The sequence below is a fragment of the Diadema antillarum genome, unplaced genomic scaffold (genome assembly GCF_040938485.1).
Source record: "Diadema antillarum isolate AM-2024a unplaced genomic scaffold, OU_Dant_1.0 seq00000546_RagTag, whole genome shotgun sequence".
Taxonomy (NCBI): Eukaryota; Metazoa; Echinodermata; class Echinoidea; order Diadematoida; family Diadematidae; genus Diadema; species Diadema antillarum.
Genome location: NW_027271492.1, coordinates 442533 through 466771, shown reverse-complemented (window position 1 = coordinate 466771; position 24239 = coordinate 442533). Strand labels below are relative to the sequence as shown.

At 37.1% G+C, this 24239-nt stretch overlaps 1 protein-coding gene across 1 annotated transcript in view; it reads left to right on the top strand.

The window, feature by feature from the left end:
* Nucleotides 1-1092: 1092 nt before the first annotated feature.
* Nucleotides 1093-24239, top strand: part of LOC139734748 (uncharacterized) — a 40693-nt gene continuing 17546 nt past the window's right edge. The window contains exons 1-3 of the mRNA XM_071645546.1: nucleotides 1093-1501; nucleotides 22185-22272; nucleotides 23051-23126. Of these exons, the coding sequence (XP_071501647.1) occupies nucleotides 1093-1501; nucleotides 22185-22272; nucleotides 23051-23126 (573 nt within the window). The remainder of the gene's footprint in view (nucleotides 1502-22184; nucleotides 22273-23050; nucleotides 23127-24239) is intronic.

Sequence of the window (24239 nt, the reverse complement as noted above, 5' to 3'; positions counted from 1 at the left end):
ATGTCTTTGTTATAAGTGTGGCATTGAAGCAAGATCAGAATATCAATCTCGTATTCCCGAAGAAAGATTTCTGGTCGCACATTAATTGCTACTTTCGAGGCTCTGAAGCTTATTCATCCGCGCGTCGCCCGTTTCGCGCACGTTGGATAAGTGACGGACGGCGAATCACAGACGGACGAGTTCAGCGTCCGTGGCACTTCGGGTGACAAGCACGTCAGGCGAGCAGTCGGCGTAAAATCTCACGCGCGGCACACTTTCTCGTAATTGCTGCTGCACATTGGGGGAATAAGACCAACAAACTCTCGTACCGCCCAGACCGACGCCATCTCTTCTGTCGCATGGCACGTAGTACGTCCACCCTCCCTCCCCCTCGTTTCAAACTTCGAGGTGAAATAACAAACCATTAGTAATCTGCTTGATAGCAGCGCGTTGAAATGACATGAAGTGCGGAAAAAAGCCCCTTTGTATTTAGACGCAGGGTATTTCGCATTTGCCCATTGGATTCATTGGCAGGACGCTTTTAAGGATGATGTCAGCTCAGTTTGAATCTTGCATTTAACGATGTTGTTCAGGAGGTTGTTTGCGTACTACCTCCACTACGTGGTGCAATCTACGGAAGAAGGTGAAAAATGGGAGATTTAAACAAATACAACAACAATAATAGCAAAAACCGGCTGGAGAAACGAAAAGGAAAATTTCCAGGAGATGAGAGATACAGCCAATAGAGTTGTATGACTTAATTGAGAGGCCTGTAATACGGACATGCGATTTAGAAGATGGACTATCAAGTACTCCAGAGGACTGGATACATGTTTGGGCTTCTTCACATCTTCACTTGATGTGGACATGGAACGTGCAAACAGGGCTTCACAACGTGCAAGCAGAATTTTCCACGTGCCTCTGCATATTAAGCCTACTGCGCTCTATTCCAAGTTTCCGCTCACCAATTCGCTAGGAGCGTGGAAAGGCAAACGACAAGTTTTGACAGTTTTGGTCGCGTGTGACTGGGATTACAGTGTGGGGATCTTAACAATAGTGCTTTACGTTGCTCCTGTTCTAGTGTCATATTTTGAGGATGGGTTGTTCGAAAGCATGTCGCTGACGTCTACCGTGACCCCACTGACTGACACACACCCAACACTTCCGTCTACGAAGCCAGTCAAAAAGTCTTCGCATTCGGACCCATCGCTGCTACCGCCAATGTACCTTAACACCACCACGCCCTTCCCGACCACACCCAGCCACACCCATCTGCCCTCCCCAAATGGATCCCATCCCCTGCCACCTCACCCTACGCCGCTGGCTCTCCAGCAAACGAACGGCACGGAATTCTACCTCCACAACGAAACGTCGACCGTGTCGGGATTTGCAAATTCCACGCAGGATGGAAATCCGGCTATTATTACGTCACTGGTGACGTCATTGGTTACCAATGAGACGCGAACGGGTAACTTGAGTGATGTAGGAACGCCAGAACAGGCAGCGGATGACACGAATACAGGTAAATCCTTCTTGAATCAATGACACACGCTTCGGAAAACAAGGCTCGTTTCGCTAACCACCATTTCGTTTTCCGTGAATAATGCATGCAATGGTTGTGTGTTTAGCAATTATCATGATTATAAGTACTTTAGTTGCACATAAAACAAAGGCTGCGAATGCAAGCACGACAACTGCTTTACCAGCAGTTTGCACAAAGACAATGCAGATAGCTCCTTCGCTAGACGTTTCAGACGTCTCGTCTAATGAAAACGACAGTAATCAAATCAATCCTGAGGTTACTGTAAATAGAATTAGCGGCGGTTGTTATGTACGTTTCACCCTGACATCCCATACAGTGTCGCTTTTATTTAGCGCGAGATAGAGTCAATACATGAGGGAAAAATATTCAGTCAATTTGACCAATATTTTCATTTCCTACGGTGAAAAAAAGACAATCAAATAAACGTACAGATACAAGCTGCAAAGGAATGATAAAGGCAGTTGTTGCAGACACTCTCCTGGATTTCTGCATGCAACGCTTCTTTCTAAAAATTACAATCACCTGGTACAGGATAGGCCTACCTTGTCAGCTCACTAGTCTTGTTATTTTAACTTAAACCGACTTTTCTTTTGTGTGTCTAGTAGTTAACCTTGTGTATGAACTTGCCACTTGTGTCTTTAACGCGTAGAGAAATGAAGATAAGTTCATTAGCTACCTTTCACTTCATATGGATTAAATCGACACAATATTCTATATTCATTTCGTTTTTACGTAATGTACACAGTTGAACTTGTTTTACTAGTGAGGTTGTGATGCGTAAATGATATAAAGCCTTTTATACTATACATATTTACTGTTGGCAAAATGCTCCCATTTTTATCTCTCTCTCTTTCTCTCTCTCTCTCTTTCTCTCTCGCCCGTTTCCATCACGGCGACAATCTTGCCTATCTTATTTAAACATATCATATAGACCTACTAACATATCCTCTGCATTCATTCATGTTCTTAGAAGCCAGATTGGGTAATTGCAAACGAAAATGAATACACCAGTGTCCCACAGCAATATGAAATCAGAGGTATTAAATCTCTCGAACGTTGAAATAATGATTCCCTCCCTGCGGAAGACATTCTTCAGATCACGTAATAATACACATGAATGTTGGCCTGCTGTCGAGGTACTTAAAATATTGCCGTTAACAAGTTCTTTTTCATATTTTTCTGCTCAATTTCATTTCATTCACATGAAAAGAGAGATAGATAGAGAGAGAGAGAGAGGAGAGGAGGGAGATTAAAGGAAGTGCGCTCACTCTTTGTACTTCCTTTCATGTACGAATATGAATAGACGTGACATTTAAAATGTCACTCGGGGGATTTTGGTGGTTTTTTTCTTTGCTTTCTTTCTTTAGCTTTCGCTCATTGGGGTGCGGCTTTTTGCGAGCATATTCAGCAGGAACAGAGACTGTACGAGACAAGTAAAGAGAGAGATGGATAATGCATAAAAATACACAACTTGAGACTAAAGGTGCCTGGTAGGGACACACACACGCACACACTCTCTTCCTTACTCACTCACTCACTTGCAAGTATCCTTGACGTCTCTCTAGGTTTAAAGAAAAAGGTCATGCATTGCATAAATAATTATTGATATGCCTATGTTTATTATATATTATTACAATATCATTTATATTTACACTATGTTTGTATATTTGTATGTTTGTTTGTTTACTTATTTTCCAATTTCACATTAAAAAAAAACCCCTAAGGAATACATAGATTACACATGAATTAAAGAAAGATTACAAAATGTGTATACACACCGTACATCAATATTGTACATGTGTATGTATAGTACGGCATCAAATCACACGTTGATTTTGATATGAAAAGTAATGTTTTATCAATGTTGCATATCTGAATGCAGGGGTAACCACGCGTGCGTGTGTATAACGATTAATATACAGATTAAAGTGTTGTCTTTAAAGCGGAAATCCATCCCAAAAATAAGCAAACTTCAAATAAGAGAAAAAATATTCCCTACAGAACGATACAAAAATGACAAAAATCAGACAAGAAATAAGGAATATATTACGTTTTGAAATTTCAAATTTTTTTCCCGACAACATTTCTTGACCATTCCTTGTGTCATACCCCCACCGGAGACATTTTTTTTTTTTTGATGCATGATGTATATGGAATTCTGAAAAAAGAAGCCGTATAGAGTTACCAGACATCTCTATAATATATCAACATACGTATATATTATTGTCATGTATACGTACATCGTGTAAGCCTACAAACATATTGTGCTATATAAATCATTCCTGTATACATCAAATTTCAATCATTTCAGATCGAGAAGATATTTTCTCCCATATTCGTGTAACAGCTCAGTAGTGACACTTTTTCTCATGAGAATGCAATCAAGCTTTTCAGGCCTTTTGAGAGAAACAGTCTCTGACACACATCATCTTTATCAAAACACTGACAAGTAAACTATGTACGCCTTTCCTATCCAGAGAAAGTTAACACTCTATATCAACTGTTGATTGGATGCTAGGAAGCTGATAGGATTTCTGGCATTCTAAAAAAACCATCAGAAATTTGAGGCAAAAATCCTCCTTTCGCCGGGACTGACTGTGGCATTGCAGATACTTGATGTGTGAGGGAAGCCGTCGCTGTACATGCAAAGGAGCGGGTTATTTTCCGTCGACGCGCGCTTTGTGATGCGCTAAGAATAGAACGTGTGTCAATACACTCTCTTGAACCAAATCAATGTAAAGCGTCTAAATCTGTCGTCTGCAGCCATTCCCTTGAGCGATGTATGTATCATAAACAGCTGCGGATGTACGGGGCGCTTGATGGATGAAGACATTGTAATTATGTATCATGCCAAGACTTAAACTGCATGTACGGCTGCGATGCAATTGTTCCCCTATCTGATTTGACCTCGGGTTATTGAATGCCCATTAATTTGGATAGCAGTGCCCATAGAAGACGATCGATTGCAGTGATATGTGACACAACAGTCGATTGCAATTCATGTCATTTTACCTCAAAACAGCCTGCGTTTGAAACATGAGATTTGATGGTTGTCAGAGCACATAAAATTGTCTGTCCAAACTTTTTTTTTCTGTGTTGGTCTTTTTTTTTTTCGTCTTTTATAAGAATGAGACCATGCGATTCCAGAGGAAAATAAAAACATGAAGAATGTTGTGATTATTTTCCGGCGTTTTCACTTCAAAAACAAGTCTGATCTTGTTTGAGAAAAACGTCAGTGGACAGAGAAGGAGGCGTTTCAAAGGAAAAGGAAATATTCAAATTAGAAGACAGAAAGGGGGAAAACAGAGAGAGAGAGAGAGAGAGAGAGAGAGAGATACATACTGTACATACTTACAAAAAGGAAATGCCTTGTAAGTTTGTCAGTCGTCTGCGATGCATAGATCTTTACTGTATGTCAAGTACTTTGTATACAACCTTCTTTAAAGGCATAACTTACCACTTGCAGATGAAACAAAAAAACCCAGCATTAGTGCTGAAAGTAGATCTAAAATGTGAGTTAGTGATAGAAACGCCCGATGTAAAAATTTGAATCAGTATAATCGATGTTTAGTATTGTTAAATTAAATAATAAAAATGTTAACAATAGTAGATGTTTCCAGAAAAACCGGCTACAGTTATGGTTTAATGAGCAAAATAGTGATATCTCTTTACATTTTAGGCTCTATTGCAAAAAAAAAAAATGTATATGGTAGGATGTTTTGTGATACAACTGACCTAAAGATATGCATCAAAAGTGATATCTTGAACATTTTTAAATCACTGCTCTCAAAGGTAAACAGGACGTTTAAAGGTATTCATTTCCTCCGTTGTGTTATACTTACGGAATTATCTTTTTTTTTTTAGATTTTAAGATGGATCTTGTCATATCATGATAACATATTCTTGATGACTCTATTCAAACATCAGTGATGACTCTCATGTGCCCAAACATCCCCCACAACATAAGCCGTTTTGACATGTTTTAAGGAGGCTGGCAAATTCAAATAGAGTACCGAAGTCACATGCTATTGCAATACCTTGGGTTACGGAACCAGGTATATACGCGCGAAGAAACGCGCGGGTCAGGTGACGTTGTTTAGAACCAGTTTCCATGGAGATTAATGGCTGTGACATCACACTTTGGTACTCTATTGAATTCAAGAAGGCTCTCCTTTAAGATCCACTTCGGTTATGGGTTCACTCCAGAAAATAACTTCATGAAAGTTGTTTCTATTTTTCTGTCTGAAAATACAATGAAACTGTCCTAGATTCCTGGATTCTCATCAGTATTACTACTCAAACCTAATTCCCAATGGGAAAAAATTCTGATCAACATTATACCCAATACAACTCTTCATTCTGATTTGATGTTTAATTTATGACAGACACAAAATCGAACTAATTCACAATTCTAAAAGTCAACGTTCAAATCAACATTGCCATTAATAATGATCACTTATCGCATTTAAAAACTACAACAACTCTATCAATCTGTGTTGTAATTTGTAGGAAATAGTGATTAACGACAATCTGAAGTTTTGTTATTGTCAATATATCATAGCATAGACTGGCGAATACCTGACACTGTAGTCTTCCAATGAATCCAATATTAGTCGCATAGTTTATAGACATCACTGCAATTCATTAAAAAAAAAAAAAACAATTTCCTATAGGCCAGGGCACGGCACCCGCGCGGAATAAGATTTGAAATCGCCTAACAACCACGGACCTAGAGTAAATGCCCGCCAGAAACTCATCTACGTTTTCACGGCGGCCATAAAATGGGTATCACCCTTAATAACTGAGAGTTATGAGGCGGGCTTATAAATTCATAGAGGGCTATAAGAATAGATAGTAATGAGTATGACCTTAAGACGGGTATGAGGGCGTTAAGTGTGGAAAATTCCATTCTTGACTCAGAATTTGACTACCGCTCAAAATAAGGACCCCGCATCTTAGTATGCTCAGATTGCAACCTGCTTGAGATTTTCAGCTACATGAAACGACGGCCTTTGATACTGAAATAATTATGTACATACACCTTCAGACACCACACACACACACACACACACACACACATGCACACACACTCACACACTCTTAAGTATATTTTAAGTAGGTTTCATTTACTATATCAAATTATGCAGAATTTTTCATTGGGAGATATGTAAATAAATTGAAATGAAATAAAATGAAATGAAATATACGACATTTTTTCTTCTTCCTTTTATTTATTATTATTATTTTTTTTTTACAGGGACGATGCCATTCCAGAGGTCAAAATCGTCTGAAATAAGAATGCCGATTTTTTCACTTTAATAAAACACGTCTAATCTTGTACTGGATAAGAAACTGTTAGTGGACACGGAGGCAGGCTATCCATTGTAAGGAAAAAGAAGAAGACAAATCCCAAAATAAAACAAAAAAATATATGCATTTTCCCCTTTTCTGTCTATCTATCTGTCTATCTATAGTTGTAAATACGTACTGGTATCCATAATATAATTATGTATGACAGTTTTCCTCTCTACTCACAGAACTCCGCCTGAGGCTCAATATTGTTTTGTCATCTGATGTAATAAACCGCACATAGCTGTAGAATTATTTTTTTTTCCAAATTTCATACTCCCGTCACCACGCAAGACTTACAAAATTTCTTACATTGATTTTCTGATATTGCATCTTCACCAGGACTTCGCTAATAAACAGCTTTCGGGTAAGCTAAATTAAGCGCTGCTATTGTTGAAACCAAGTGAAGACACATTAAACGTTGTGAGTTCCTTACTGTATACCATAGTTGCCCCTGATAACCAAGAAATCTTGCTCGAGGTTGCTCGACGTAACAACAGCAAGTCATGCATGCAATGTGGATGCCAAGTATTGAATTAAACTGGAACAGATTAAATTGCGTTGATCGTTGTTGGGTGAGCTCCGGAGAAAGTTACTCACAAATGTTAATACATGTACATTAATGAACCGGATTGTTAAAAAGATATGAAACAAAACAAAGCAAAAACAAAAACAAAAGCAAAACAGAACCAACCAACCAATCAAACAAACAAACAAACAAACACACAAACACTGACATTTGACATTTGAAAAGAATGATGATGTCAAAGCTACGCAACGTTTTTTCCTTCCTTTCTCATATCTCATATAAACACTCAGCAAAAAAAGAAAGAAAGTAAACATTTTTCGATGTCATTTTTTCATAAAAGATTGTTATGAAAATCAATGTATTATAAACCATATTGAAGAGAATTTAATTGGCTATTAAGCTTATAGGTTGATTAAAAAGAAAAATTAACGCATGAGTGAACACATTCGTTTTTGTCCCCCAAGGCACAAAATTAAAAATTGTAAAAATTGACATGTTCTCTTTCATTTGCAAGTGCCCTTCACGATAACATTGGCAACAAAAGACCAGTTTAACACAATGAGAGACATGAATGAAATAGGAAAAATAAGTTTTTGTTCTCTTTATCTCTTTATAACTTTTAAGAAAAACAAAGTGGAAAACTAAAGGGGAAAGATAAAAATTGAATATTTTTCTTTCACGTCAAACTTCAAATGACATAGAGAACAATAAGCATAAAGCTGATTAAATGAGCAGAATTTCTTTATCTATTTCTTTTAATTTAGTGATGAAAGAATCCATGTGACAATTAAAAAAAAATAACCATTATTTACGATTTTCTAATTTGAAGAAAAAGCTCAAATTTGTATCATTTTTGTTAATTGTTGCCTCTTCTCTTATTTCATTTGAATTTTGTTTTGACATAAGATGCTTTATTTTCCTCCATTGTTTTTAGCCTTCATTGATCTTTTGGCTTGTTAAGATATCATAGAGATCAAAGGTTTAGTTTTTCAACTTAATTAATGTTTCTTTTTGTGTGAAATTTGTTGTTTGTTCTTATTGTTCAATGGAAGAGCACATTAGCATAAATGACAACTTGTTCAGTTTTGCAATTTTTACTTTTGTGTCCTGGAAGAGACAAACAGTGGTGTTCACTCAGGCGTAAAGTTTTCCTTTATGTTGACCTACCAGGTTGATAGCCAATTAAATTACCTTCAATATGGTATATGATACATTAGCTTTCAGCCAAAATTGATGAGACATCTAAACTTGAAAAAGCGTTTACTTTCTTTTTTTTTTTTGCTGAGTGTATATATATATATATATATATATATATATATATATATATATATAGATATATATATAGATATATATATATATGTTACATATCAGAAAAACCAAACCAGGTGCTGTTACAAAGTCGAGCTCACTTATAGGGACCAATAGGATAACCTTCTATGGCCATTTACATGTGGCGCAATACACCTACACTAGGCTACAGAAACCACTCTGTTTTCACAAAGTTGCAACAGATGGAAGTGATTCAAAAGGTGCATTTCATAAATTAACCTCATAATATATGCAAAGGAAGGCTTACCACAATAATACCTGTGTAATGGAAGATGACATTTTTTTTTGCAGCTCCCTGACATTGCAGTCTAATGATTACTTTTGCTACAATGTAATCATAGCTGCTGTCTGAACTGGGCTGTTTGATTCCATTGGCTTTTGTGTGTTTACCTCTTAATGGGTAAATCAATAAGTCGGAGGCTCATAATGAATCAATGATTCTCAAGCTTATCGCGTCAACTGCTTGATACCAGATGAACATTCATACAGAATGTTATTTCTTGTCTGGCGACTGTGTACGTGTATCTGCACCGATACATCACATCACCAATATATCCACCGTATTCTCGAAATCAAGAGGGGTTTTGTTTCAGCCCATTATTCGTCCATGCTGACTCAAGGAAAATATTGAAGATATTCTATATTTCTGTGGTTGATAACACCGCAACTTCTTTTAGACCAGCATCATAGAAAACGATTTTAAAATCAATTCTTCCTTTGCCTGATGCACTTAAAGAATTACGTCTTACGAGGAATATCTCTAAAAGCGCTATGGATACTTCTAGCAACCCCTACAAATATTGACAGAAGACCCACTTTAAGGCAGTGGAAAATTGGTGACTAAAATCCCACACCAGGAATAAGTATGCGTGTCATGTTCGTAAATGATTGTATTGTTATCGTCTTGACAACTGGGACAGTTAGAACCAATTATCCGCGTGCCTGACATTGGAAACAACACACCCGTCCATTCGCAATTAAGTGAGGTAAATGGTCACCATTCATAACAGTAATCAGCATTCAAGAATGATTGGACCCAAGTCAGTGCAGAGAGAGAGAGAGAGAGAAAAGAGTGGGGCCGTTAAGCGGCATGGACATTAGCACAGCGCAGCAGCCAGCACCAACCACTATTCCCTTCTCGAGCGTGTTTCCGCGATCCCTCACAGGGATCAACAGGGGCGTATGGAATTGGCGCCACACACTGCGCGCCGCACTTCCAATGACGTGGCGCCAAATTGGCGCCAGAGCTTCCTCACGTCCAACTTACCTATATACCAAATGCGCACGGGATTCGTTACCAACCTGTTGCTGCTGCGCCACTGGGAGAAAGACCATGAATATAATGAAATGGATAATAAGAAAAGCGTCGAGATTGGTGTCATTCCATTGTTTTGCTCTACTTACAACGTATGTGGGATATGCCTATGCCTTCATATAGGGAATCGATTATGGAAAAAAATAGTAAATGCGATCGCGCTTGTTCCATTTAAAGCAGGGACGACGGAGAGTGCCCATATTTCCTAACGGAACGTAAAGAGAGAGAGAGAGAGAGAGAGAGAGGGGGGGGGGGGACAAGGATTAGCTTAATGTATAGTTACAGCGTGTTCAGTCCCAAGGGCAAAGTTCTGCGTCATGTCGATTAGCAGCTAAACCAATGGAAGGATCTTCATAATCTGATGGCCTTTAGATTCATGCTTTTTATTCCGCCGCCATTGGTGGTCCCCGGTCGAGAAGATGAATAATGGTGGAGAGATTCAGGAAAAGAGGGCTTAAAGACAAAGAGAGAGAGAGAGAGAGAGGGGGGGGGGGGAGAAGGTGTGAGAAAAACTCCAAGTTACTTTAATACAGTGACTTAAGTGACTTGCATGCAGCTGTTAATAGGCCTATTTGTTTCATTTCCATCTACGAAGATGGCTGGATAGCAGCTACAATACCTGGTCTTCCATCACGTCCATGGGGTTTAGTTGGATGTTAGGCGGGACCATTTTACAGGGTTAAACTATGCTCTTTGCGATAAATAATCGAATATTCGTGCGTGATTTGTACAAGTATCTATTCATCTTGGTTTTATAAACATGTTTACGTGATTGCACCTGTAGTATAGAACTATTACAATCTATTTGCTAAGTGCATGCAGTATAATGTCGTCATTTTTACTCGTCGTAGCCTCTTCAACATTACCAGACGACATTGGAGGACTTTCTGGTACCCAAGATTTAGTCCATCTGGTGTATCCTGTCGGGATATTTCTTAAAATCATTAGAATGCGGTATAGTTTCATCTGCCTGTCACCTCGAGATCAAAAACAATACATCTCATAAACATATGCACGATGTTTATTTTTAGCTGCGCTTTTGCCAAATTAAAACTTTAGACATTAATATCAAACATATTTAGCACTCATTTCCCACAACGAACCGTTGTTTATAGGGTGTTGGTGTCATTTCGTGACATAAATGCGCACGGTGCAGTTGCACTGCGCATGCTTTAAGCAAATCATTTGCGAATCGAAGCCGCTATCTATCTACAGTTACTCCTAACTTCAAGTACAGACGACAATGTCGTGCGACGAAATGTTATTCGATCGAACGATCAGAAGGGTCAATTCTGCGCAGTCTTCTCTCCCAATCTCTCCCCCTCAATCTTATCATTTTTTTTATCTCTCACTTCTCTTCTCTTTATGGCACTGGCTGTCTATCTCGTGCTCTTGTGTCTCCTGCTTGGTAAACAACGTCGAAGCATTGGTCGAAGGGAGAAAAACGGCGCGAGCACGTTCTTCGTCTGCGCAGACGAAACTTGATGCTCCCCACAGAAGGCTACACGTGCGCTCTCTTACATCACTCGCAAATTTCACACCGGTCTCAGGTTGTGTTTGCTCACATTTGTCTGCATGTCCAGTCTCCCGGTGTCTCTCCATGCAGTAACCTTTTCTCCATGTCATGCACTATACTGCGACCTCCTGCAAAGCTCGGGAGTGGTTTCACATCCGCCAACCATCACCTTTAGTGTCTTTCCCGGTTTCTTTCTATATTTTTTCTTACGAAATAGTAAGTCAATTGCGTTAATTAGGCTTTTTTTCAAGATCAACCAGTTGCTTGATGGTGGAGTCATGTGTTTTTCTGTGATTGTTTTTGGTTTGTTTGAGTTGATAACATTTTTTTTTTAATCCACTGTTTTATATTCTTTATCTAATTATGTAAGATCATATATTTGTCATAACGTATCACGGAATGCACGTGTTTATGTTACTTTGTCTGAAAACCCCCAAAATTAATTAAAACTAAATACAGTCAAGTCGAATCTATCTGTCTATATTACCATGCTTGCTAATTTTTATATTTTAAACGTATTTCTGCATATAGCTTGTGTTTTGTTTTGTATCCTGGCGTAATGAAAAAACACATTCTAATCCCGGTCAGAACGAGCTAGTACATAGTCATCGCCATTTTCCTGCGATGATGCATTGTTGTTGTTGTTGCTGCTGCTGCTGCTTTTGTTGTGTTTGGTTTTCTTCGGTTGACATGTCCTCGCTGTTTGATATCTCAATGGCGCGTTGAGACGTAATACCCAAGGCATTCAAATCACGGTCAATTTTGCGCGCACAATGGGAGGCCATACCGAATGAAGCCACCCAAAAACTATGATATTATATCTTTCAAACGCCATGAATTTCCTTGATACTGAAGGACTGGCATCCATTAGATATTGACTGCGAACAGAGAGAAATAAAGAGAGAAAGATATATATACCTTATGTCCCCCAACAACAAACAAACAAACAACAACAACAACAACAACAACAAAATTCAACGGGGCTCTCAGCAATGATATATTTGAACATAGTGAGTCAATCCCAATACAATTTCAAGGTATGAAACTATAAATTATTATCCACATCATGCGAAAAATCCCATCTGATTTGCTTCAGTGTTCAAAGAGAAATGAGGATCCTCGTAGAGCATGTCAGGAATGCCCTCCCTCCAAGTTCTGTCCATCTAATTTTACACATTTTTCACCATTAATGAATAAATATATGGGAATCTTAGTTTTTGGTTGCCGTCTTGAATATCTCAAAATGCTCAAGAATACAAAAGATTCGGATGCGCTATCCCTTGGATAAGGTAAAACTGCACCTTTCTTTTCATTTGTCATTCTTTATAATGACTTACATACGAATTTAAAATTCCGAATATCGAAATCTTGAATATCTTAAAACCCTTTGCATCTTCGAAATAGGGCAAATTCACCGTTAAAACAAAACAACAACAACAACAACAACAAAACAAAACAAACATCGGGCTGACGGTAAAGCATGGTTCAGTCTCTGGCACATAAGCTAATGAGCGAATCTATACCAGAAACCAACCCTTCATTGGAGGTGGCTAACCTTACGGTAAGAAACCAAACCAAACCAACACACAAACAAACAAACAAACTAACAAACAAACAAGAAAACAACTACCATACAAAAACAAAACGAAACTACCGTCATTGCACCACCACCAACAACAAGAACAAGAAGACAACCTAGTGGCAGCATATCGGGCAAAAAATTTTCTCCGTTGGAGCGTGTTGTCGAAGAAGCGAACAAGCAAAGGCAGAGGACCAAGGCATTTAATTTGTTTATTTGTTTATTTTGTTTTTGTTTTTGTTTTTTGGCTGCGAAGGTGGCCAGTCCTGTGTCAGCCTCTTAAAACAAAGAAAGATGGCTAGTTCGACTCAAAATAGTGCATACTTGTCCAACCACACGATCTTGGACCCATGATGTTTTTTTTTTTTTTAATTCTTATTTCAGGTGTAAAGATAATGAGATACCTTGTAATGGTGGATGGGGTGGAATTAAGGATTGTCACAGAATTAATGAAATTCACCTGGTTACATAAAGCCTCATCTTGCTCTCCTAATTATAGATTTTATTATCACTATTCCAAGGCAACTGACTGCGGAAACGAAAGGACATCATGTAATTCAATCTGAAATGACTTGGGGGGGGGGGGGGGGTCCGCTGGACATTACTTTAAAGTGACAGAAATGACAGAAATGGAGAAGATATGACAAGACATAGATGCTGGTAATTATTCCCGCCTGAAATAGACAGTGTCCTCGCTAAAAGGTTGGAGCAGATGAAATGCATGCCCGGTAATCCCATTTGCTCTTTTATTCCCATTCTGTTGTCACTCGGAGGGTTGCATTCTAATCCACCTGTTCTCCCTTTAGGGTCCTTCAAACTCGATGTACCACACGCAGGAAAATACGTCCGGAATTACCGGCAGCAGTATTGTTGATATAGAATAAGTCACACTGACGTAGACCTTTTAAAGGACAAATTTCCATTTTTTCTCTTTAAACTAAATGATTTGTCAGTAAATTTGTCAAATTTTATGACAAATAGTGAATTCCTGAAATGCCAAGTCTAAATGGAACTGCGTAATTTCATACGACTCTTGGTCTAAAATTATCGCATCCTGTGTTCGTCATCACAGTGAAATGGTAATTTACTTGTATGTGTGTGTGTGTGTGTGTGTGTGTGTGTGTGTGTGTGTGTTTGTGTGTGTGTTGTGTGTGTTTGTGTGTGTATGTGTGTGTGTGTGTGTGTGTGTGCGTGTGTGCATGATTGTGTGTGTGTGTTTTCAATGCTATTATGTCAGTGTCTGTTCAAGGCCTGCGCACTTTGTTTCAACGCCGCTAGGTCCATTGTGGATGTCTATCAATGCATTTTTTTCAACAGGTTGCCTGTATTTCCTGTAATGTTACCCGACATTTTACAGATAACAATCATGAGTTTTAATGTGTTGTTCCATCAATTATGAAACGTTACACTTAGTGCACTGAAAGTTCATCTTTTTATTTTCTTTAATGCAGTTGAGTGCAATGTGTGCCCACGCAATCACAGACATTCAACGAACTATATAGCGGAGTAGAAGTTCAACGTAATTTGACTAATTACATTCATTTCCATACTAATTATAATGATAGTTGCCCATGATTTTTTTAACATGATTTCCCTCACCAGGGAGCCTGTTTTCATAAAAATCATGACATTTATGCATTATGAATTGCAATGGATAACAGGAAGCGCGGACAATATGAGGCCCCTTGTAATAGATATAAACACAGTTTTTTTTTTAAATTTCAAAGTTTATTTCATTTTTCGACAAACCACATATATTTCACTTCCGTTGTTAACAGAGAATAAGGTAAGAAGAACATTGTAGAATTAAAAGACTATAAGATAATTAAGGAACCTTACAGTAATTATACATTGCAGTAAAAAAGAAACAGAAGTGGTCGAAATAAAGTACATGTATAACCTTGCGTAAAGTGCCAAAAATGGAGGGACCCACTAAAAAGACAGAGCTTGTAGAATGTGGGCCCCTCTGGAAGAGAACATCAATGGAAAGATAAATTGAATCATCGTTTAAAGAGAGAGAAAGAGAGAGAGAGGAAGAAGACGAAGAAGCTTGAAAGCCCACCGAAAAATAGATTAACAGATAAATACACTTACATAGACGCGACCACAACCCGACAACCCGACCTGCATTTAATGTACACCTTCCTCACCTCTCCCTGACTCTCTTATGGAAAATATATATTTAGGAAACTTTTTTTTTCACACCGGCACCAACTCTTGTGGTTCAACATGTTTATTTCTGCATCAAGTAATAACCAACACAACTACTTTCCCACAAAACCACATTGCAACATCAAATACCAAATGAAATTTTCAGGATAAAGCGAACAATTTCTCAGGAACACATACAATGCCACTCTTATTTTCACCCTTGAAAACTAGCGAACGCTTGTATGTATATGTAATATCTAACACACACGAACACGCGCTCAACCAAACACAAACACTTACCCAAGAAGTGTATGATATAATGATCTACGATTATATATAAGATTATTACGGTTAGATCATTCAATACCATCATGGAGTGTAGGTCAATCATACCATGCAGATCTCACCACTTCATTTCCTCGAAGCCAGTCGAAGCTATTTACGTGATTTTATTTATATTATCCATACACTACCTAAAGCAAGTACGTTTTAGTATTAAGACTACGATTGTGCGACCTTTTCTGCACACCTCAAATTCCGTTTCAGATGGGTATAGACCACTTCTATGAATTTATACAGTTTGAATCACCCCCTGTTGTAGAAATAGTCAAAAATAGGAGAGAACCCTTCCTTGTCTCTGTCTTTATCTTGGGAAACTTTTCTTTTAATATTAAATTTAGTGGTTTCAAATTCCTTCAGTACGTATTATGTCCCTTGTGAGGAGATTTATATCGTGTCTATGTATCTAACATTGTGCAACGACTATAATCGGATAAGTTAGTTCGAGTTGACATTTTGGTTCATCCCAAAGGCACTTCCTGGAAAGGTATACTACCTTTTGAGATATTGCCGACATAATAACGTGTGCTTGTGTTGGTTTGTGAGTGGGTGCGCGTGTGTGGATGACACCGTGTGTGTTTCGTGTGTACCAGTAAGGTTTACATATCATATTCAGTAAATATGTCCATAATTTATATTTGTTTTGTGTTGAATTCTTTGAAACGCATTAGCGCATATTCTCAAATCGAATGAAACCGGAATTCGCTGAGAATATTGCGTGGCAAAACAGCGGTAAGCATACGAAAGAACATACAAAACTCGAAATGCTATTCAGAATCTTTCATGATGTTGCTGTTGTTTTGGGGTTGTTTTTTTTTTTTACTTCATTTGGCGTCCAGCTCTCTTCATACGTCGAGAGTTGTCTTGTTAACGGTTCTACCCTGTCACAGGTCCACCATGTCCACTGTAGGAGCAATCCCGCCTCTCTATCCGAACAAACGTACGTGCTTTGAATTATCTCTCGTCAAACCCAGCCAATCTCGACAATCCGGCAGCTTATCAATATTGAATCACACGTGACAAGAACCCGATGGATCACTTTTGGCGGGAAAGCGAACATACGTCATCCAGTGCTGAGCGTCCTTTATTTCGTCGTCCCTGGCGTATCAATTCGTCGAAAATGAATACAGAAGTGGTCGAACGAGCAATCATTAGAATACAGATAGCCATAATAAATCATGTACGACAAAAAGAGAGTTATTTGTTTATTATACAAATCTCTGGTAGGCTTCTTGAATTTATTGTTGGCTATGAGGCCGGGTACCCGGTGGGATATCCACCTCTCTGCTGCAGGGGAAAAATAGGAAACAACAAAATGATTCCTGATTCCTTACGATCATTTCGTTTATAGTTCAGTAATGGATTACAATCATTATACGCCAGATAAAGTCATTACTCATTGCCCTAAATACATTTTACATGTTCTATGGTCGACATTTTTCAGTTAGGCAATTTAACCATTTCAGGGGAAAATAGGCTTTGTTTCATGGCGGTTACGTAAAAAAAAAAAATCTTAATTAGATATGAAACAATTTATTAAAGTTTTTTCTTAGCTGTATCACCCCCGAAATCCCCTGGACTGCTTTCTTAATGACGGCGCGGCGACCACCTTACTCTCTGTTCGGGTGTGACGAAGCCTTAATTCTTCACCGTTTGTTTGGCAGTAATCCAATGTTTTAGCTGAAATGTAATGCATAAAAGCTCCCATGACGTAGAATGGAGACCCACACGTTGACATTTCTTCCAAGGCCCTGGGTTTTGTGTATACCTCTTTATAGCAACATATTGATTCAAAATTGTGAAAATGAAGATTCTGTTTGTCTATTTATCTCCAAAATATAATCCCTTTCCCCATTAATTCATATTTCTGTGTGGTAATGATAATGATAATGATAATAATAATAATAATAATAATAATAATAATAATAATGATAATTATAACAATAATAATGTTTTTGATTTTTTTAGTTTGATTTGGTTTATTATCCTAAAAGGAAATTCAGTTTTCACATGGTGTGACATTTCAGATACATATATAGCAATATACATATACATACATATTCCGATAATACATAAACAGAAAAGTATACATTCTGACAGATAATTAATCAAAATTTACTACATGCTTAAATGTTATAAATAACACACAAAAGACACATTGACTATGTTGTTGTATATCAATATGTGACCGTGCATCACAAAACGAACAAAAAGTCGCACGCCTTGATTTTGTGTGAGGGCTGGAAATATACAATATATTGTAGGTAAAATGGGTCAACCTAGCCGTTCTGAGTTTTTCATACTTTCTCAAAGAGAAAATCTTCTTTATTGTGTTAAAGATTGGGATCATAAAACAGACAGGAGATTGTGTTTTTAGCAGTTTTTCGTGGGCACTTTTTTGTAGAGCACTGTGATAAGGTGTGTCTTGAAGAGTCCTTTTTCATTTCTTAAAAACCTTTGCACACTCCTAACTTTCAACTCTAATAACATAAGAAGAAATGATTCTACTGCTTTTAAAGTTAATAGTAATCATGGACAAAGGGTGTTAATACAACGTGCATAATTTCAGTTTAATCTGATAATCCCGTCATTGTTGTTGCTCCGATGGTTCACATCCTTTTTTTTTGTCACATTCATCCCACAGCTACTATAGCACGTCTTGGTGAAGATTAAGCGCTTCAATAAATTCTGTACTTCAGAGCCTCTTTTCCAGAGTGTGTGCTTTCTTTCCAATATTTAGATTAGGTTAGGAGTATCCATTTGAGCTGAGTTATACATCATTTTAAAGCTTTGAGTTTGCTCTTTTAGAATCTGTCCGTAACTAAAAATCCATGTCAGGTGATTTTTGTTGGTTTTGAGATGCAAGGTATCATACAGTATATATATATATTTTTTATATACAAATAACAGTTAACAACGAAATTATTCATACCCCTAAGAAATTATTAGTTTTGAGCAGATTTATTACAAGTGAAGGATGGAGTGATGGTGATTGGGTTTTAACCTTTTACTCTTATTTGTCCTCTATAAATTAACATTCATTCCAGTTTCACCTCATTTGCATAACAATAGAAATGTTGAGATATAACACCCAATCACCGTCACTCCATCATTTACTTGTAAGAAATCTCCTCAAAACTAAAAATTTCCCAGGGGTATGAATAATTTTGTTGTTAACTGTATACATATATATATATATATATATATATATATATATATATATATATATATGTATGTATACTTGGATATTCAAGTAATACTTAAAACTGAGTTATTCCTCTGGTGCAAACTTTGATAGTTAGTACAAAACCCCCTAAAGTTAGCTATCATATTCTTCTCTAAGTATTTTTTTAAAACCAAAGTGGTATCTTTGATTAAAAGAAAACACGTCCAATTTTGATTCCCATCCCTTAAAATAAGGAGACGAACAAGAGCGATTATGCTGCATATAATGTGCCTGCAGCTTGCCTCTTATGTATTTTCAAATGAAGAGTGATTGAGTTGCTGGTGTGATTTCTTTAAATGATTTCTTGCAGAAAGGCATGCATTTTGTGTCAAATCTACCCAGACCCTCCGACTCCTTTTCAAATGTTTTTACCAAGGCACCGTAGCCATTTTGAATCAAGCCATAAAAAAGAGGGGAAAATATCCCATACTGGCTTACGCGGTAAAAACAGAAAATATAGTATAGTACAAGAAGAAGAAGAAGGAGAAGAAGAAGAAGCGCGACCGCATTAAAATATTACCTGATATGTATGCCTAGAATATTCTCGGCTCGAAATGAGATGAATGACAATTTAAAATGAATGTGCTGCCATCCTATAGACCCCCCTCCTTTTTTTTGGGGGGGGGGGCATGAGAAGTAGACATGGTTCATTCATGACACGGTCAATTACACAGCACAGAAATAGCACTTCTTTACGTGAGGCGCCCTTTTATGCGAGGGAAAAATAGACTGCAGGTTTTCTGTCGCTTTATTTGTGTAATTTGATAAAAGTATTAAAAAAAGAAATTACTACTGGTTTCTATTCTTAATAATTAATGTCACAATTCTTATCATGCTCTCCTGTTCATGTAAAATGACGAAATCATGTCACATGGAGCATGTAAGAGTTGTTCAAGTAGCTTGCTTTTCAAGTAGTTCAGAACAATATGTTTCCCCCTTTTGTATTCCACGATTAATTAATGCTGAATATTCAGCCGTTGTATACATTTTCTACTTTATTCATATGCATGATATTGGTCTGCAAAATATTTTCAAGACTCAACACTACTTTTCGCATGCTTTATGGCATCGTTTTGTTTGACAACACAGCCTTTTGTTTGAATCCCCTTGGGCGGTTTTCCTTCAGCACATAATATAGACAGTACTCAAGATACCATGATCATTGTAATCCCTTCATATTTCGATATCGCGTTCATGCGAGTGAAAATTTATGGAGCCTCGTCAAATCGCTAGGTAACAAAAAACAACAACAACAACAACGAAGCAGCTAATGAGTATGACAGTACCTGGTACCTGCTACCACCTCGTACCTAGTAGTAATACAATGCGTTGGCACAATGACCGTCAATGTACAACTTTTACTGTATGCAATGTATTTTTTTTTAGACGTGTTTTCGGCATGTTGTATATTTGGTGTTACTACTATAGTATCGATTTTTTTTTTAAAATATGAAAATAAACTAAGCTAAAAACTGAAACCGTAACTTTCTAGTGCATTAAAAAAAGAGACTTATATCAGACAATTAATGTTTGAACAAGAATTCGGACACTGAGTTAATTTTTGTCCCTTTTTTTTTTTGCACATGCTGATAATATTCCGTCTTCAACCAACAGGAATACCGGTCCTAGTTATCCTGCATACAACTACACATGTGCTCTGCTCTCTCTCTCTCTCTCTCTCTCTTATTGTGGGTATAGCAAGTTTCCTTCCTTATTTCATACATAATGGTTATGTGTGATTCAGATCAGACTAAACTATAGCGAATCTAATATGGAAAGTTTGTTGTGTTTTTTGTTTTTGTTTTTGTTGTTGCTATCATTGTATAGATTTATCAAATTTCATCTATTTTTTTCTTAAAGGAAACATTTACCGTATCTCAGTGATTGAACTGTCTTGCAGTGGTATACATTAAACTACGGGAGTTAGTTTGTCATGTAAAGAGCTTTATGAAACACCTGCCGTTAAGATTTCCACTTTACGTTGAGCATTTCAGAGGATATCACAGCGGATGAAAACGTCGCATATCAAGCATCGAACGACGCTTGAACAATCTCACTCAAACCTTCTCTCTCTCTTTCGGCTCCTCCCTTTTCTTCACTTACTCTATCTCTATATATCTTTCCTCATTCATTTCCTCTCAATCTATCTTTCTTTCTATCATTCTTTCTTTCTTTCTTTCTCCTCGCATGAACCTATAGCTATTCCATTGGTCCTCGAGGGCGCTAATATTTTCGATTTTATCTTGATCTCATTTCATTCTAATCATTTCAACAGAGCAAAAAGTCTGCTATCATCTTTGAAGCTGTTTTTTTTTTCAGCAAGTCCGTGCATAAGAATTTACAAAACTGTATAAAAAACAAAGAGTAATAGGTATAATGATAATTGTATACTAATGTGTGAAACTTGATGTGTTGGACGTTCATTCTCCTAAAAAAAACAGTCATGTATTCATTAAAATGTGAAAATGTGTATTTTTCAATGCCTTATCAGTGATGTGGGGCCTAAGGGCTACTCCACAGTAGGACACAGATAGCGTAGTGTGTGTAGATTGAGGACTGTACCATCAATACAATTTATAGGGGAGATTGTCAGCGATGCAAAAACTGGGTGTATACAATATTGGATGTGCACAGAAAACGGGTCATGGGGGAACGTAAGTATGGGTTTTTCTTTTTAAAAAATTTGTATTTTCTCATAAACATTCAGAATTCAGTGGTATAAGATGCATTTTGTGTTCTTGTCAATTCATTGCTTCATTTAGCACATATTAATGCATATTTTTTTTTTCAAAAAAGGCAGTATTTGCACTTTTTATTAATATCATTATGCTTTTTATCAAAATTCCCCCAAACTGCTATACATTCCGCATTTCCCCTTATGGCTGGAAATAGCGTTTTATATATATATATATATATATATATATATATATATATGTATATATATATATATATATATATATATGTATATATATATACATATATATATATATATATACATATACTTATACCTATAATATATACATTTGATATCAAGAGTAAAGTTATCAGCTAGATGTTGATTAACATTGTACGTAAATTGAAAAAAAAAACATGCTCTTTTGAAATCATATTTTCATGAGCAATATATTGGAATTAGATTCGTGACAGTCATCAGAGTATACGTTTTAGAATGATGTTATTACTCTGTTCTGCTTCTCACTTGTAGTCTCCTTTTCCCTCTTCTCAATCTCTTTCACTCCTTTTCTCTCCCCCTCCCTCCTCTTGATGTCCTGATAATCTTATTCTACCGGTTTTGTAAAAATGAAATTCTCCCATTCTGTGTCCTGTAGGCATGTCCTGGGCCAACGTGGTTCTCATCACATCGCTGTCCATCGTAATCGGCTGCTTTGCTTTCACGGCACTGTTGCTTCGAATCGGGTGAGTTTGTCCACGAAATGTTGACCATCGTACTCAAGAATATTCCTCGTTATGTAATAGCTAATAATATCACATGAAATGATATTGTTTTGTGCTTCATCTTGCGATAAAATTTTGTTAAAAATGGCGATTAAACCGTTTTGCGATCAACTTCTTCATAGAATTATACATTCAATAAATACTTCATTTCATTTTATGCATTCATTCTTATTTTTAACAAAAAGACATAAAAAGTGTGTAAAATATATCACGTTATAGGAAAACAAGACTATACATATTCTAGATGATTATGTTCAAAACGAGTATAATCACAAAAGTTGCAAATCAAAGGTGCATGATATTATTTCATGTATTAATATTTATGTATGTTTGTATATGACCTACATTCGGTGTATATGTGTGTTTGGGCGGTTGTGGGTGTGTACGTCTATAATTGAATCGGGTTTAAAAGTTTGTACACTGTCTTTTCAGAGTCATAGTTGTAAGTTTACGTAATACATGTAATATATTTGTAATGCTTATGACCGCTCTTATGATACGTACTATCATAAGAGCGGTCTGATATTAAGAAAAGAAATACAGAATTTTAAGATTTAATAACTCCGTTAAGTCCCTGCAACCAAGCCCACACATTTACACGCACGTGAACGCTTATGCAGCCATATGACTGAACAGAAATGAGCTGATCACTTCTTTTAAATTGGCTCCTTGGATAGTAGTGCGTTGCTATGGTTACCTATGTCGTAAGTTAGCCAATGCACTTGTCTGATTGATACAGGAGTCGAGTGCGAAAGGCGAGGAAAGAGGCCGAGGAACGCCGCAGAAGACGCCGGCACGCCCTTCGAAGAAACCAGGTATGTGCGCTCCGTGCCTCCTCCCCGCTTCTAGATAACACGATCATTCCAACAAGTTCTAATGTGTTTTCAGATGAATTACAAAGAACATGAAAAATAAAGCCAACAACAACCAATAAGAATCTGAGCGAACCAATAGCACTCTTGAGAGACGGCTGTTAATAGTATGATATCGCGTAATGCATAAAACATAATGGGTCTTCAGACCTGTATAGTTATAGTGCGTTTGCAACATTACATTTTGTGTTTTGGTGACGCATCAAGCCTTTCTGCATACAGGAGTCAGGGAAAAAGAAGAAGAAGAAGAAGATAAACCCACACGGATGTGGCAAAACAGATCGGAAAGAACGTACTGGTCATAGTTTGGCGTCAACAAAATGCAGTAATTAGTAAATCAGTAATGCTGGTTTTCAGCGCACAGCTAGGAATCAGAAATGCATGCTTGTCGCGTCATTACGCGAGCAGTATCGGGAAATATGTACATAATATGGCTTCTTTCACGTGTCAACTGTATTTCAACTCTTAAAGCTAGGGGCCTATGTTGATATCAAGAGTTTATCGTTATGTTTGGCAACCCTCCCTGCTAGGGAAGAATTGTCTATATAGTGAGCGAGTTAATAAGGGCGGATCCACGTAGAAACCATAGCCCATGTTTTTTTTTTTCTTCCAAAAGATGAATGAAATGAACTGCAAGGCTACGTAAAAGGTAAATGCAGCCAGGATTTTATACTTTATATATGAATAGATGAATGAATACCTTGACCTCTACATGTATATATGCTGCAACCCCCCCCCCCCCAAAAAAAAAAAATAATAATAATAATAAAATAAAAATAAAAATAAAAAATAAATAAATAAAAATAAAAAAATAAATAAAAAAAAAAACAGGCAAGGAACTTGAGAGAGAATTATAAAGATAATTCGAAAGGGCGGGTGTGAAACAAATTTTATCTGTTTGCGACAACATTCCTCTCTTAATTCAGTGATATTAAGATCTTTTCGGCCTATTGGTAAAACAAAAAAGTCATAACAAATATCCGCAGATCGACACATTATTTACAATTGAAAAAGCACAATATATGGAAATGTGCATTTGAATAATGTATACATCTC